The sequence below is a fragment of the Ochotona curzoniae genome, unplaced genomic scaffold, assembly GCF_017591425.1.
Source record: "Ochotona curzoniae isolate NIBS_2020 unplaced genomic scaffold, NIBS_Ocur_1.0 contig_1014, whole genome shotgun sequence".
NCBI lineage: Eukaryota > Metazoa > Chordata > Mammalia > Lagomorpha > Ochotonidae > Ochotona > Ochotona curzoniae.
The window spans coordinates 28,181,257-28,199,499 of NW_024464920.1; the positions used below are offsets into that span (position 1 = coordinate 28,181,257).

Genomic DNA, 18,243 nt, shown 5'->3' on the forward strand with positions numbered 1-18,243 from the left:
TCCAGGTCTCCCACGTGGGTGTAGGGTCCCAAGGCTTTGGGCCGTCCTAGAAGCTGGATGGGAAGCAGAGCAATAGGGACATGAACCAGCATCCCATATGGGATCCCAGCACATGCAAGGCGAGGACTTTAGCCACTAGGCTACCATGCAGGGCCCTCAAGGATGAGTTTTTAATCAAGGATTTGAAATGCAGACAGTTCATCTCATGTTACAAATTCAAAAGCACAATATCTGGAAATGTATGTAAGAACTTTCCAGTCCTAAGTTCCCATCCAGTTAGTAGGTCACAACTCTTCTAACATGAGCTGCAAATTCTTAATCAGTATAAAAGTCTACAATTACAACCATTCTTTAGAATCCTCCATGCAAAGGAGAACATTCCTTGGCTGATTTAGAGAAATCAGTGCTGATTTGCACTGAGAAAGGAATTTAGGAGGAAGAGCAATGATTAACAGATTAAGTCTCCTAATAGCTTAAAAAAAAAAAAAGAATAAAGGAAACAAGGGAAATGAGGTTTAAAAATACATAGACTGTGCAGACTCAAAAATTCTTTTGGGAGTTGAGTGGGTGAGGCATTTGGCCTAGTGCCTCAGATGTTTACTTGGTTAGAGTTCTAACTGTAGTTTCCTGTGTCCTAGGAGACAGCAGGGAATCGCTAAAGTTCTTGGGTCCCTGGCACCAATGTGGAAGACCCAGATTGAGTTCCAGGTCCTGACTATGGCCTGATCCAGACTTTGCTACTTTCAGGCATTTGGGGAAATAAACCATCAGGTGCAAAATCTCTCTGTCTCTCTCTATATCTTTCAAATAAAAATAACTAAATATTGTATCACCCCTCTCCAATTTAAAGTAATCATCAGAATAAATCATGAGGAAAAAATCTGTTTTAAAAAAAGAAATGTTTTCCTAGTAGCAAGTTGGAAGTGGGATAAGGAGTGGGAGCAGAGTGTGGGAAATGGAATGAAATCGGCACTGGTTAACTGATCAGAATCTAGATCCTCGTCTCTTTGATTATAACTCTCCATGATGACTTATTGTCTCAACTAGTTAAAATATAAAAAACCCTTAGGGTATCAGACTAGCGAGCGTTCTTCCACCAGGAAACTCTATGAGTTAAATGTTTTTCCTGGGCGCAATTGCTGGCGAGAGCTCCAAGTCTAAGAGCAGTGGCCTTGTGTCTGGGTAAGGATTCTGATTTCCACTGTGGCATTCCCCCTTCTTCATGGAGAGAAAAAGTTTTCACCTTGAACCCTGGTGGATGGGATGACCCAGTATAGGTCAATAAGGAAGAGCCTTTTAATGGCTCTCCAAAAAAAGATGGTACACTGGGAAGACAGTAGCACCCATGGCTGATGCCAGGCATCCTGGGAGGAAGAACCTGGTGAGCATCAGCAGAAAGACAACCAGGAACTAATTAACCTGAGAAAGTGCTCGAAAGATAAGCACAGAAATTGAAAGGATAATGGCGTCCTATCATCGTCTACCACCCTTGTCAAGTGCATTTGTTTTCTTGGGTAGGGACTGCTTCACAGTTTCAACAGTGGTGCCCGCCGGCTCAAATAGTCATCATGCGAAACAGCAGGTGCAGCTCCTGCGATAGGCAGCATGCAAGGATGCCTTCAGAAAGATGTGTCAGAAGCCAGGGGTGTCAATACACCTGGCTGAGGGGTCAGAGAAGAGGTCTGAGGCCTGCCCCTGTGCTTACCTCCTGGATATTCTGCTTTGCACGGCTGTCAGAGGGATGCATGATGGTCCCCATTACTTTCATGTTGCCACAGACAACCAGCGCCTCATCCGGTGCATCTGTGTTTATGCCTACTCGACCGTGACAGATGACAGACTCTGGAACTTGTCCTCGCTGCCATAATGCATCACTGTCATTTTCAAATTGCCCAGGGTTAGAGGCCTGGAAGAACACATAAATATATCACCATTAAAGTTACAGTAGCAGGAAGAGATGATTGTGTTGGTGTTCTGAGCAAAAGTAAACAAAACACTGTTGAAGATTTTCACATGGGAATTCTACATTAGGCAGGGCAGCCTGGCACTCACAGGTAATTTCAGGGTCCCAGCAGAACCAGATTTCTCTAACCACCCACTTCTCCAGCAGTGGTGACTCTGTATGCCGGGGATTAGAAAAATCCAATCTCCAGCACATCTCTCTGGGAATGAAAGGTAGGTGATAAAGAAAAATCAGGGTCTAGCACTGTGGTAGAGTAGGTTGGACCATTTTCTGCAATGATAACCTCCCACGTGAGCACAGATTCTAGTCTTGGCTGCTTTACTTCCAATCCAGCTCCCTGCTATTGCACAAAGGAAAGCATCAGATGATGGCCCAAATACTTGGACCCCTGCTATTCATGTGGGAAACCCAGAGGGAGTTCCCAGCTCCTGGCTTTGGTCTGGCCTGTTTCAGTAATTGTGGCCATTAGGAGAGTGAGCCAAAGGATGGAAAATCTCTCTCTGTATCTCTCCCTATCTCAATAACTCTGCCTTCCAAATAAATACGTCTTTAAAACAAACAAACAAAAAAATGGAAAGGAAGAAGAAAGAAAGAAAACAACAACAACAACAAACCTAAAATGTCAATCTTCATGGGCAAAAAAGTTCAGGGGGCTGGCGCAGTGGGGTAGCGGACTAATCTCCAACCTGTGGCACTGGCATCCCCTGTGGATGTCAATTTGAGTCCTGGCTATTCCATTTCCCATTTAACTCCCTGATAATAGCCTGGGAAAGCAGCAGATGATGGTCCAAAGCCTTGGGACTCTGCACCCCTGAAGGAGACCCAGAGGAAGCTCTTGGCTCCCATCTTTGAACCAGCTCAGCCGTGGCTGTTGCAGCCATTTGGGGAGAGAACCAGCAGATGGAGAATCTCACTGTAACACCAAATGTCAAGCAAAATACATAAATCCTAAAAAAAAACCATTCAAGTTTATTAAAGTTCAGACAAATAAAAGCAATGCTTTTGTAGTTTCAAAACACTCATATTTATGATTTGATATGCCATTGGCAAAGGTAAAACAAATATATTTAGTACACCTCAACTACCCCATATGTACAGATACAACTGAGGTAAAACAATAATAACTACATTGATTTGGTATTAACTCAAAATGAAATCCAATGACATATATATTATTATCTTCATTTTATTGGCACTGAAACACTCAAAGAGTAAATAAATCCCCTAAAGAAAAGCTGCAAAAATCTGGGGCTGAAATTACAGGTCTCCTGATTATTAAACAATGTTTCTGATTTTACCTATTTCCTGGTGTTACCTACAGGTGACCCCAGCATTTGTCAAATAAAATTCAAATGAAACTATTGAACTTGACAAAGTTTTGGAGATTTCACTCTTCAAAGAAATTCTTTGCAAAAAAAATTTTCCACTGTTCAGCCTAAGGCTTACCTAGGGCTGCTGAATAAATTTCCAAAGCTGTTTAAGCAGGAATCTCTAAATCTCTCCAAATTCTCACAAGGACATTACTTTATTTTCAAAATTATGGCATATTCTACATGTGATGCTTTGTGTATGTGAGACATGTGGCCATAAATCTAGACATTTAGGGTTCTGGTCATCCAAAAAGTCACTATTCATGCAATGAGTTCACTTTTTGCCTCTCTGGTGGCCTATGAGACTTTACAAGTTTACATGAGTTGAATGTTTCCAGATGATATCTGAGGATGATTATGGAAGCTTCTTGCAAGAATGGAGGCAGAGATGGAAGGAGTTTCACTGCTCTCAACATTCTCTCCTAATACTGTGTGAATGTTTTGCCATATGTTTATGTTCTCCACTAACACGTCGCTCAGGGCAGGCACCTCATCTTGCAGTTAACTGGAGTGTCTGTGTTCTTACTCCACCTGGAACTCCTGATCCAGCTGCCTGCTGATGCAACCCGGGCAAGCAGCAAGCGATGATTCAAGTGACTGGGTCCTTGCCACCACAAGGGACAGCCACCTTGACTTGCCAGCTCCCAGATTCAGCTCTAGTTGAGTACTTGGCCATTGTAGGCATTTAGGAACTGAACCTGTGAATAGGAGCTCTTTTTTTCTTCTGTTTTTTTCTCTACCTGTCTCTCTCTCTCTCTCTCTCTCTAAGCCTCTTCTATAAACATTTCCAATTATTAATAAAATAACACAAACACAAAATTGCAGAACCTTTAGTTGCCTTCAACTGCCTCTACCATTCCCACAAGTTTGAGCCTGAGCTGTGTGGAAGAATGTATCATCAACACTTGACAGACAAAGGCAGTAAAAGAAAGTAACAACTTTCAACATTCTTTTCTGTAAATTCACCCGAACAAAGAGCTCTTCTGTGAGGTCCCTAGAGCTCCCTTGGTTGTGAATGGCAAACTGGCTTGGACTCAAATCCTTTTATAGTGAGCAATCAACTACACCCAAAGGTATGCCCTATAAAATGTCTATGATTTTGCTCAATGCTGAGCATAATGAGCCACTTCAAGGAAACAAAATAGGATACTGAGGAATTTTTTTTTCTCTTAATGAGCTTTGGGATAATTATTATCACATTGGTAACTTGATACTGGAGCTCTGGGTATGAGTACATTTAATTGTTTGGAACAATTGCTTACACTTGGCTTGCATCAGATGAGAAAAATCATATGCCTGAAATACGTCCAAATTGTATAGGAAAGAGGCATGGATTTACAAAGTCCTAAACCCATAACCCCAGAGAGGAGACTTCATCAGGAACAGGAAGTACAAGATCCGTGAACTTACTTCCTTGCTCTAGAATCCACAATCTTCACATATCAAAGCAAACTACAATGGGACACATTTTTCTGAAATGCTATACTCACCTATGTCCCAGTAGTGGTTGATGGGACTAAATCACAATAAATTTGTTAATGTTTCTAAAATAATATTATTATTTGTGTCACAGCTTCATCTATTTAGGGAAGACCTGAACATTGTAGTATAAGATATTTTGAAAAGTTTGGAATCAAGATGGCAGAATAGGGTAAGGACACGTTTAAACAGACGGAAAAACATTTAATCAGGATGAAGCAGAGAGGACACATTCCAGGAAATAGGAGATGACAGAACAACAGCAGAGGGGTACCTGGAGACTGACAGACACAGGAAAGCAGTGGACACGACGGTGTGGTGTTGCAGTGACTGATACTCCAGCGGCATTCAGCTAATGGCGATCTGAACTCCACCAGCAGCCAAAACTCCACCAGCAACCAGGTGGGAAGAGACTTTCACTGGAAGTTTGGGAGGAGAACCCAGAGAAAGAACTGTCCATCCTGCTGGTCCATATAGTTTGACCAGGAGCAGAGACAGAGCACCAGATCCCAGACAGGCTGTGTGAGAATAGGGTAGATTTCACAGCCCAGTCAGCCCCATAGAGCAAAATTGGGTGCCATTTTGCATAAGAAGGCAAAGGCAAAGGAAAGCACTGAGCATAAACTGAGCTGGGAGTGAACTCATTTCTGACTCAGTGAACTGCATCAATGTGGCATTCTACAGGTTCCACCCAAGACAGATCCAGGTAGCCCTTAGACCTGACAGCCAGCAGATCAAGAACTGTAGTAGTGGTACGTCAGGCGCCATTTTGTGCACTGTGGCAATAGCTTTAGGACTGCAGGGGACAACAGTGAACTGTGCATGTGCTAAGCTCGCAGGAACTCACTGAGTTAAGTGGATTGCACTGGTCCCGCAGGAAAATAATACCGATTATGGCATCGTATGGGTCAAAATAGGTCTGTGTAACACCCAGACCTAACATCCAACAGGTTCTGGTAAGATCAGCGCCACCAACAACCTAGCCATATAGGACACCCCGTGTCTCCCTAATCTTGGGACCTGCTCCAACTGGAGGTGTGAGAAAGGTTGTACAGACAATGATGCAGCCTCAGCATGGAATCACAGGAGGTGGAGAGTGGTGAGCCAGGAGTTGGGACTACTGAGTTCTTTGTGGAAATCTAACATAAGAACCCAGACCTGGAACTCACTGGAGGGAGTGGCACAATTGGCTGCAAGCAAGAGTGTTGTGCCAACTGCAATAAGTAAAATCAAACTGTAGACCTGTGTCACTGTGGGTGACACAGATTAGAAACCTGCCCCAAGGAGAAGACTCTGCTAACGAGAAGTACAATGACAAAGAACAAAAGCACAATGAATATGACTAAAGACTCTATGGAGCAAAACCCTATGCCAACCTCAGAGTTCACTGAGAAAGACATAGTGAAAATGGGGGACACAGAATTCAGAAAACTCATTATAAAGCTTTTGATCAAAAATGAGAAGCACATACAAGAGTTCAAAGAATTTAAGGAATATTTTACACAAGCAATAGCAGCAATAAAGCAAATCAAGGCTGATATATATCAGAAATTAAGAACACAGTAGAGCAAATTAAAAGTACAGTGGAGAGTCTCCAAAATAGAATGAAGCAAGCAGAAGAAAGAATACAGAATTGGCAGATATTTCCTGTCATCAGAGGGAAGCAAACAAAAAGCTTGAAGCAGAGCTGGATCAGGCCAAAAAAAAAATATTCAGGAACTGAAAGACACTATTAAGAGGCCAAATATAAGAGTTATGGGAGTCACAGAAGGTGCAGAAAGAGAAACTGGTTTTACAAATATATTTAATGAAATAATAAGAGAAAAATTCTCTAATTTAGAGAAAAAATTGGGAAACAACATCCAGGAGGGATATAGAACTCCCAACAGGCTTGATTAAAAGCAGTCTTCACCAAGACACATGATCAACAAGCTCTCTTCCATTGAACATAAGGAAAAGATCCTTAAATGTGCATGTGAAAAAAAATCAATTGACATATAAAGGAATGCCAATTAAACTCACAGGAGATCTCTCACAGGCAAAAAGAGAATGGGGTGACATATTGCAGAGTCTAAAAGAAAAAAATTGTCGGCCTAGGATAACATATCCAGCAAAGCTTTCTTTTGTCTTTGAAAATGAAATAGGGCCTGGCGGCATGGCCTAGCAGCTAAAGTCCTCGCCTTGAATGCGCCGGGATCCCATATGGGTGCCAGTTCTAATCCCGGCTGCTCCACTTCCCATCTAGCTCCCTGCCTGTGGCCTGGGAAAGCAGTTGAGGACGGCCCAAATCCTTGGGACCCCGCACCCACGTGGGAGACCTGGAGGAGGTTTCTGGCCCCCGACTTTGGATCGGCACAGCACCGGCCATTGCGGTCATTTGGGGAGTAAATCATCAGACAGAAGATCTTCCTCTCTGTCTCTCCTCCTTTCTATATATCTGACTTTGTAATAAAAATAAATAAATCTAAAAAAAAAGAAAGAAAATGAAATAAAATTCTTCCACAATAAAGAAAAGTTAAAAGAATTTGCCTCTTCAAAATCTGCCCTACAAAGGATACTTCAAGATGTTCTCTTGACAGAGAAGAGGAATAGTACCTACCCAAACAAATGGCAAATGTGAAGAACATCCCAGTAAAATGACAACAGAAGACTAAATCAATGACCAACCCAATCCTAAAATGACAGGACCAAAGTACCACCCATACATATTAACCCTGAATGTAAATGGCTTAAACACAATCAAATATCATAGATTAGTAGACTGGATTAAAAAACAAAACCCATCTATTTGTTGTCTAGAAGAGACACATTTCATCAACAGTGGGTTGCATGGGTTTTGATGCTTTCTGTTAGTTTCATCTCTTCAAAACACTTTCTTCTGATTAAATTCTTCAGTGACTCATAGATCACATAGTAGCATCATTTTCTTCAAGAAGGTTCTTGATTTTCATTTCTTCAGCTACACGTTAGTCATTTAGTAGCATGTTATTTAACTTCATGGTATTGTTAATTTCTTTTTTTCTTCCTGATGTTGATTTTGGTTTGTGGCTTTTCATTTAAGGGGATGTATAGTAGCTGTGTAATGGAGACTGTCATATCTAGTAACATGTTATTTAACTTCATGGCATTGTAAATTTCTATTTTTCTTTCTATTGTTGATTTTGTATCATGACTCTTCATTTGAGGGGATGTACAGAAGCTGTGAAATGGAGACTAACATATCCAGATGTGAGGATACAATGTAGTATGCATTTCTACTTCCAAAGATGGACTTACAAGGAAACTTTTTACTGTATCTTGATAATGTGATGCTGGACTCTCTGTCATTGTCCATGCCCGCAATGATGGACATATGACTGTGTATAAAGAACTATACTTGAGTAATGATATAGAGGAACTAGGTTGGGGGGGTGGGAATTGGGGCTGGGATAAGGGAAATACCAGGAGCCTATGGAACTGTATCATAAAATGATAATAATAATAATAATAACAATAAAAGAAAAGTTTGTAGAAAACACAATTAAAAGATACGTATTTGGGGATAAGATTTTTTTAAATTCATGCATAGCTTTTTCATTTTCATAAAATGTATTTCCTATAACCTTTGTGAAGATTCCTCATATGCACGAATTTCAAACATTTTTTGCATTAAAATAAATGTATTTGTTCATTCCATTTTCCATGAACTTATTGAAGTATCTTCATACATAATGACACTAACTGGTTATGTGACCTTGGGCAATCACCTAACCTTCCTGAAGAGTAAACATAATTTTCTTGGGTCCAGCAGAATGGCTCAATTGTTTAATCCTGCCCCTTCAAGCTGGCTTATGTCCTGGCTGCTCCACTTCCCATCCAGCTCCCTGCTTGTGGCCTGGGAAAGCAATGGAGGACGGCCCAGAGCCTTGGGACCCTGCACCTGCATGGGAGGCTTGGAAGCATTTCTGGCTCCTGGGCTTTGGATTGGCTCAGCTCTGACCACTGCAGCCAGTACGGGAGTGAATAAGCAGAAGAAAAAAATCTTTCTGTAGATTTGCCTTTCCAATAAAAATTTTTTTAAAAATTTAAAGATAATTTTATCTTCTTTATCCATCTCAGAGTGCTATTGTGGGATTATTTTTAATCAAGGGTACATGAAACTAGAGTCTCAGATGCATCCTGATCACACCACCGTTGGACACAGCAATCAGTCCATCCTATAACTGATAAATCTGCTTTCCTCAGCTAATACCATCCTGGCAATGGGACCTGCATCCAGGTGCAAGTGGGGAGTGATACAAAGGGTGCCCCTTGCAGGTGCTTAGGACAAGAAAAAGCAGAAGTAATCTGAGGCCTACTCCGAATAAGTGTGAAACAAAAATCTAGAATGTTGTTTTTCTTAGTTTTACCAACACATAAGCAACATCCAAAAAGCTAACTGGAGAACTTGAACTGAGAGAGGCAGTGTTTAGGAAATCAATTTTTATTTTTACCCTTTAAAATAACTTCAGAAAACGGGCCTAGAAAGTGTTCCCTTTCAGGAAATGGCCCATGAAGCATGCATCAGCACCTCTCAGGAGCTTCTTAGAAATGCGTATTTTTGTCGTCCTTGAACTAAGGTGTCAAAACATAGGCAGACCCAGCTATCTGTGTTTTCACAAATTTTCTCAAGGATTCTTACTCATGACACAGTGTGAGAACTATTTCGCTATGCCCTACGCTCCTGTTCATGCCTCCACACTTAACAGAAAACTCTGGAGTTTGTATAAAGGTTTTATGTATTTGTTTGAAAAGCAGAGTGGTTGAAAGAAAGAGAGACCTTCCATCTACTTGTTCTCTGCAAACAGCTACAATAGCCAGATATGGTCCAGGCTAAAGACAGGGGCCAGAAATTCAATCCTTGTACTCCAGCCATCTTCCTCTGGTTTCCCAAGAGCACAAGCAGGTGATTGGATCAGAAGCAGAGCAAAGGGACTCACATCAACACTTCTATATGGGATGTCTACATTGCAAGCTATGGGTTATCCCACTATTCCACAATGCTGGTCTCAGAAAATTCCACTGAGCCTCAGCTACAAAGTGAAAATAATATTACTTCACAAATAAAAGCCTTTGAGTGGAAAAAAAAATCTGAACTTCAGAAGAGGCATTGTGCTTGCAGAATTGTGTGTGTGTGTGCGCATGCGCTCGTGTGTGTGTGTCATAAGCAGATGGATGTTGTGTGACATCAGCAAAGCAGGTGAGCACCCGTGAGCACCCAGGAGAGCTCAGCTCAGCCCAGCCCCACCCTTGGCCATTGTGCCTCTGCATCAGTTCTATTTCCCTCCCTGCTTCTGGGTGTTGGTTTTCCATTTCAGTACGGTTTGCAGATCAGTAAGAGATGAGTTCTTGCAGCTGTGCCCATTCTGTTTTCCTGGAAAAGAAACTGGAATAACGTATTCACTTCCAAAATGAGGAAACCCTAGAGTGTCTTTGCGAAGCAGACAAAAGTAATCATTTGTCCTACTTGCAACACAGCACACCAAATCAGGGTTAGTGAAGTGTTTTAGAAGGAAAGTAGATCTGGGGATCTGAAAGAACTTTGCTGGGGAATGATCATATACACAAAATCCTAGGAAATAAATCTGTGCCTTGAGTAAATTGCAATTGCCACTAAACTGGTCCATTTGCACGCTATGACAATAACATAATTCCAAGCTATCTTGGAACTATGACAACCCAGACAATTACTGGATCCTGCCCACCATTCTCCAAGCAGAAGGCTCACAACTGGGGCCTTCTGCAGCCCTGCTGAGGACCTGAAACCCACCAGGTCCAACATTCATAAATTATCTTTACCTGATGGCAAAGTGTTGATCACTATTATTTGAAGGAATGCTTGTTAGGCCTCAAAATAGATTTGGATTTAGTAAATGCAGCATGTACTTCTCCATCTAATGTGGACAGGAATTGCAATGCTTTTGACAAATTTTTCTTCCCATCCTTCATTTTTGAGCTCAGAATAACAGAACCAAGACACAGTTTAAGAGGCCACATGTGACTCTTCTAAAGAATAGTGGCTATTCTGCCCTGTGCCCAACCCAATACATACAAATGACCTTTAAAATGTTCATAAAAGGGGTCAGTATTATGGTACAGTAGGTAAAGCTGCCATCTACAACACCAGTGTCCCATATGGGCACTGGTTCATGTCCTGACTGCTCCAGTTCAGATCCAGCTCCTTGCTAGTGGCCTAGAAAAAACAACCTAATATGGCTCAAGTGTTTGGGCTCCAGCCACCAAAGTGGGAGACCTAGAAGACATTCCTAGCTCCTGGAGCAGCCTGAACCATTACAGCCATGAGAAGAGTGAATCAGCAGGTGGTGGCTCTCTCTCCGTTTCTCTCTCTCTCTCTGTAGCTCTCTCTGACTTTCAAGCAAAAACAAAATCAAAACTTCATGTAAAATGTAACCTATGAAAAACTATGAAAGAATTGTAGTTTTTAAAAGATTTATTTATTTTTATCTCATAGACAAATTTACACAAAAAGGAGAGACAGACAGATCTTCCAACTGCTGGTTCACTCTCCAAATGTCTACAACAAGCTTGAGCTGGGTCAATCCGAGGCCAGGAGCCTAGAGCTTCTTCCAGGTCTCCCACATGGGTGCAGGGGTCATCTTTTGTTGCTTTCCTAGGGAGTTGGATAGGAAGTGAAGCAGCTAGAACTTAAACTGCCACCTGTAGGGGATGCTGACACCTCAGATGTTTCACTTACTATGTTTCAGTGACAACTCCATGAATTTTAATTTTCCCCACCAAAATGAAATCATCTTTCAGTTCCATTTCTTTATTATATTTTGAAAGCACCCTCATATGTGTCAGGATGGCCTTCTAAGGAACTTTGGCACAGAAATGTATTCAGGAGACATTTCTATAACTCACTCATTTTGACACTAACACCATTTTTAAAAATCAGTTCTTCCTCTTGGTTGTTTTAAACATGAATAATTAAAGAGTTGGGGGAAATCTGCATTTGTTTTCACTCATGTGTTTTGGGGTTACAATGACATAATATCAGTAAGATGTTTCCAGTGAGAGAGAGGGTAAGGGCTGGTGTTAATAATGCTTTAGAATAAACTTCTATGACTCAAGCAGAATGCAGGGTCTGCTAACTCTTCAAAAACATCTGGGCTAGGAAAAAACTCCCACCTGGAAAAGCATCATTTCTTAGAAACAAAAATTTGATGGCTTGGCATGATAGCCTAGTGGCTAAAGTCCTCTCCTTGCATCCACCAGGATCCCACTGGTTTGTATCCCAGTTACTCCACTTTCCATCCAGCTCTCTGCTTGTGGCCTGGGAAAGCAGTCAAGGACAGCTCAAAGCCTTGGGATCCTTGCACAAATGTGGGAGACCTGGGGAGGGTTCCTGGCTCTTGGCTTCATATCAGCTCAGCTCTGGCCATTGCAGCTATTTGGGGAGTGAAGCATTGGATGGAAGATCTTTCTCTCTGTCTCTCCTCCTCTCTGTAAACCTGACTTTTCAGTGAAAATAAATACATCTAAAAAAAGACTTAAGAACATAAAAATTTGTGATTAACGTGACACATAATCTATGTCAAGTGAAATTTATTACTTTTAGTATTCATATTGAAAATGAATTACAAATTTTTCATCTTTTTGAAGGGCACCTTAAGGGGCTGAATGTCACTGTGCTTTGGGTACTTGGCAGGGTCCATCAGCTGATTCTTTGGTTCCCTCTCAAGCTGCTTTGTGTGGATTCACAAAGCAGCCATGGCACAGCTTAACAGGAGCTGCTGGTGGCAAACACAGAGACCCTGGCAGCAGGTAAATGATTCTGAGCATGCAGGTGACCAGCAGACTGCCTGGGGCAGGAGTCGCCCAGCTCAGGATGGCATGGTCAGCGCAGCCAATCCGTGTGCATTCTGAATAGAATGGCTTTGTCAGTCTTTATTCCTTTCTGAGAGAGGTCAGAAACAGCAGCTAGGGATCCATGACTAGATTTACAGAGAGAAGGAAAGACAGAGAGAAACATCTTCTATCTGCTGGTTCATGCTCCAAATGGCCACAACAGATAAAACTGAGGGGATCCAAAGCCAGGAGCCAGGAGCTTCTTCTGGGTCTTCCACATAGGTGCGGGATCTCAAAGCTTTGGGCTATCCTCTACTTCTTTCCCCAGACCTCAAGCAGGGAGCTGGATGGGAAGTGGAGCCGCCGGGATTAGAACCGGCACCCATATGGGATCCCAGCACATTCAAGGTGAGGACTTTAGCCGCTAGGTCATGCTGCCAGGCCCTATCTTCTACTTCTTTCCCCAGGCCACAACAGGGAGCTGGATGGGAAGTGGAACAGCCGGGATTAGAGCCAGCGCCCACATGATGTGCTGACACTTGAAGGTGGAGGATTAGTTTGTTGAGATGTTAGTGCAGTGGCCAGAATATGCCAGAACACGCCAGAACATGCAAGACAGTGCGGTCCCTGCAGAGGATGTCTGGCACTGGTGCCATCCACTCCTGACTCATTCCCTGACCCCGCTGTGGCTCCAGGGAAGCCTCCTTTGCTGCAGGTAATCCCAGCCCTTACCCTGCAACGCTTAAACACATGAGTGTGGACTCATGGTGGGGACTGCCATGAATAGGAAGCTTGGTACTCTGATTTGGCCAACAGCATCACAGTGGGTACTTTGTTTCAGGCCAAGAGAAGCTCAGCTCTATGTGTGGCTATGAATGCGTGCATCCCCACCCTCTCTGTGCCACTTCAAATACCTAGGACCAATAATACCGCCCCTCCCAGGGCGGCCAGGCCTGCACTCACCTGTTACCTCATGCCCTTGGCATTCACAGCAGTGGCCAGGCGGACCTCACACAGCCATGGCTGCAGCTGCCAAAGGCTTTCTGCTCTCACAGCTGCCAAGCCTCTAGTCCACAGCTGTGGCCAATCACTCATTCAGCCTAATGTGGAGCCGTTCCCATTGGCTGAGCAGTGGCCTGGATGCCCTGGGGCCACTCATCACTTTGCAGCCCGGACTGCTTCCCTACTGCTTTCTCTGCCAGAGGGAGTTAGGTCACCTTCCAGGCTCCATCATCTACAAACCGCATGGTGGCCAATAAGCTGGCTTCGAGAGCTCAGAGTCCTCTGGATGTAAAGAACAGAACGCCAAGGAAGATGATGTGAAATGGCGCCATATCTAGCTTACTTAACACACAGCCTAGGATACAGACTGAAGTCCTGGGTTTCTCTACCTCAGGATCACTGACATTTTGAGAGGAATTGTTCTTCATTATAGGGGTTGTCCTGAGTACTCTAAGAGTATGTTGGGCAGCAACCATATTCTTTACCTGCTAGATGCCAGTATTAATAACCAAGAACGCTTTCCAGACCTTGTCATATGACCCTTGGGAAACAAATAACCCCTGGCTGGGAACCACTGTGTAAAGATAGAATAGGTTCTGCCATTATGATCATCCTATAATAGCACATTTCAGGCATCCCATTGGAAATTCAAATTTGACTGCCAGGCACGAAAACCATTGAAAGAAACCAAAAAAATGAGCTTACCCTTACTATGATCCTTTCAGAGACATGCGCAGACAACAGATAGAACTGGTCTTGGTTAGCAGCATATAGTCCAACCACCAACATGAAGTATCTAATTCAGAAACAACACATAAGAGAACACAGAGAAAGTTTGCAAATACACCCTAATTGATCAGCAGCTCATTTACCCATAATAGTACTTATTTCAAGACTGCCTTTTGCCCCCCATAGTGAAATTAGCAAGCAGTTGATCACTTGCTATTGCTCTGGGTCTACCCTTTGCCTGTTGGAGACACTTATGGGCTATTTGTAGGCTCCATGCAGCAGAAACATAGCCTTCCCTTTCCAGACACCTTATGAGGGGCTTGGGCTCAGTGCATCTCACTCAGCCACATCCCTGGCCTTTTAATAGTACAACACTGCTCACAAACAGGATGGAGCACGTGGAAGACCCTTTGTCCAGAGACACCCAGGCCTTCATGGAGGGTGACCTGGCAGGATCTGCCCGCCATACAGGATCCTTCCCACCCCAATCTGTTCTTGGCTGTGTAGCCTGAACCATCATCATTCTTGACTTGAGCCCAATACCTGAACAACACCTCTCATCCCCAATTGCTCCAAGGGCAGATAATGAGCAGTTATTTCAATTGCATCTTCATTATGTTTCAATGACAAGTTTAAGATTAGATCAGTTCTTGAAGGCCAAACCCCTTATCAAAGAAACTTTAGCTTAATTAAACAAAATAGAAAAAAACCCTATCTGCCTGCATTGGTATTTTCTCTGGACTCTCTAGTTTCTAGGGAATAGGAATTTAGTCTGATATTTACATTAATTCAGCCGTTACTGGTACCAGCTACCACAGAGAATTCAAAATGTGTCATATACCAGGTTTTGCAATTTACCTATGATCTTTCTTTTAGACACCAAAACATTCCTACTGAGACAAGAGATCATTCTTGCCCCCATTTCACAGTATGAAAAAATGAGTCTCAGGGAGGTTAGGTGCCCAAAGTCACCCAGCTAGCAGAGGCAAGATCTATGTTCTAAAACCAGTGGTTCTCCAGTGCTAGCATACAGCAGAATTATCTGGATGGCTGCTTCAAATGCAAAATGCTGAGCCCCACAGCCAGAGGTGGGTCTGTAGGGAGGTTGAGAACTTGCTTAGATCTCTAGCAAGGCTCCAGGCATTGTCTTCTCTGCTAGTCCTGGTAACACACTTTGAGAATCACAGGTCCAAATCATGAAGGCATATTTTCCTTTTTAATGAAAAAAGTGACAGTGAAGCTCTAAGACTCAGAGTACTGCCCTGGTTTCCAGCATGCCGGACTGAGAAAAGCACTCAATCCAACCCACCTTGGCTATGAGACATGCACATGCAGGGACTTGGAGAAGTGTGAGGGAATAAAGGTTGGTCAGGGCCATGGCCATCATGGGGAGTGTGGACAGGAGAGGCAGAGTGTGGGCAAATGAGAGACGGGAAAAAGCTGGGAGAGGCAGAGGAAGGAGCAGGGCAGTTCAGGGTGGCCCGGGGTGCTGGCAGGCAGGGCCATCAAGGTCAGAGGACAAAACAGCCAGCCACTTCTGGGGTGCACAGGGACACAAGTACCTCTGGTCAGGATTTGGTTTCCCCTTCTTCCTCATGTTATTTGCTGTCGTTTCACTGAAGTGTAATCGTCCCAGCGTTACTTTGGTGACCTGGTCAGCCAGGAGATCAATTCTGAAACAACCAGCAGAAATACCAAGAGGTGGTAAGAGAACATGGAACCTGGGTCATATTAGGTCCGTTCTTGGGCTCCTGTTCTAAGCACACTGGGGGAACAGCTTCTTGCAATCACTGCTGGTTCATCAGGGAGCTACAGCATAGTCAACAATGGCTGCCAAGGAAGGCTGTGGTTTGACCTGAAGTGTTGAGACATGCTGACTCAGCAAGAGCTCAAGCCTGGAGCTTCTGACGCCTCAGGGCCCTGTGTTCCCCATGTGACCACCTAGGGGTACTGGCACTTGCATGGCAGGGAGAAAGAACACAGGCATCACCACTTCTCCAGATCAATTGGGAACAGCTTGGCAACTCTGCCACAAATCTGTCTTCTCCCAGTTTCCTGGTGGGAGGCAACTTCCTCCAAGAGGCGGCAGTCACAGGCAGCTCACGCAGTGGGGGAGGGCCAGTTGTACAGACAAGCCAAGGGCTAAGCTCACACAGATGGTTCCAACCTGATGACCACCCCTCCGTGCGGGCTGCAGAACCCTCTTCTCAACCCAAATGTTGGGGACTCAGGATCAAAAACCGTGATGTCTCAGTAGCATCCCAGGCAAATCAGTCCACATGCAACTCTCCTTCTCATAATGCCACAAAGGAGATTCCATTTTTGAACAAACCATATTGCTTTGGACTGCCACATGCAGCCACATGCTTTGGATATGATCAGTCACCAGTCTTGTATATTTCTATCTTGGTCCTCATTGATCTATTGACACCGATGTAAAAAAATAAGAAAAAAATGAATTGCAAACACAGCATGGATTTAAAACCTTAATTCAGTCACCACTGTGATGATTTAATGAAAAAGTAAAAGTAAGATCTAGCCTTGATCTGTCTCAAGAAACCAAAGCTGTTAGTAAGGTTGTTAGTAAGCTTGTTATAAAACGTAATGGTGATTTGTGATGAGTGCTTCGCCTAGTGGTTACAGCACTCTTTAGGGCACCTATCTCTGTTTCCTGTATCCTTGGGTTCAGTGCTGTGCACCACCTCCTGACCCCAGCATGGTGCGAGTGCAGACCCTGCAAGGCAGTCACGTAGTTGAGACAGCTCAAGTAGTTGGATTCCTGCCAAACACATAAAAGACCTGGGTTGGTTTCTCAGATCCCTGAATGTTGCAGACATTTGAGCTGTAACCAGCAGATAGTAGTTCATTCTCTTGTTTTCTCTCCCTCTCCCTTTTTAATCTCTATCTCTCAAATAAAAACATTAAAAAAAAAATCTCAGGAGTTGTTTTCTCAGGAAAATAGATTAAACCACCACCTGCAGTGCTGGCTTCCTGTATAGACATAAGTTCTATTTCCTACCCAACTCTCTGCTAATGCACTTGGGAAAGCATTGGAAAAGGACTTGGACCACTGTACCCACACAAAGACCCAGAAGAAGCTCTCAGTTCCTAGGTTTGGCCTGGCCTAGCCCTGCCCACTGTGGCCATCTAGGGAGTGAACTAGCATATGGAAGAGCTCTCTATTTCACACACACACACACATATATATAAACCAACACATACACACACACAATATATGTGAAGTCAGATCGGGATATATATATATATATGTGTGTATATATATATATATATATATATATATATATATATATATACCACAGTCTGTATTTTTCCCTTTCAAATATATAAAATAAACCTGTTAAAAAACCACTTTTTGAAATGGTGATTTCAAAAGTGGTCCCTTTATAAAGAATTTCTTCACAATTTCAATGCATTTAACAGCTTCATTTTTTGCTTACAACCTATGTTCATAATACTAACTTATTATTTATTTAAGTCCATGCATTTTATTTTTAAAAAATGTAAAATAAATTATCCAACAATCTTCTTCATAAAACATTCACCAAGGAATTCAGAAAAGACATTCTTACTTAACAGGATTAAAAATCTTTTTGCTTCTGTCTGCTTGGGACTGTTCAATGGCAATTATTTGACTGGTGGCTTCTGCCTGTTTGAGACAACAAAAGGTAAATGAAATTTTAGATTATTAATCAAAATGTGTAGCTATAGAAAGTGTTCAAGTTCTTATAAAGTTCTCCAAGGTTCCATGCTAGGCCCTGGGTTGGAAGTGTAAGTCATAGAAAAGACACAGAAGAGGCTATGGCTCCTGCCTTAAAACAATGCATTTTTGATGAGAAAACAATACTGATCAAA

General features: G+C 42.9%; 1 protein-coding gene across 1 annotated transcript in view; it reads right to left on the reverse strand.

Annotated features, from left to right (window-relative positions):
- The window catches only part of MYRFL (myelin regulatory factor like), a 112,890-nt gene that overhangs the window by 37,856 nt on the left and 56,791 nt on the right, over positions 1-18,243 (reverse strand). Inside the window, exons 8-11 of the mRNA XM_040978215.1 lie at positions 17,961-18,037; positions 15,933-16,043; positions 14,347-14,437; positions 1,706-1,906 (exon numbers count right to left, since the gene is read on the reverse strand). Coding sequence (XP_040834149.1) covers positions 1,706-1,906; positions 14,347-14,437; positions 15,933-16,043; positions 17,961-18,037 — 480 coding nt within the window. The remainder of the gene's footprint in view (positions 1-1,705; positions 1,907-14,346; positions 14,438-15,932; positions 16,044-17,960; positions 18,038-18,243) is intronic.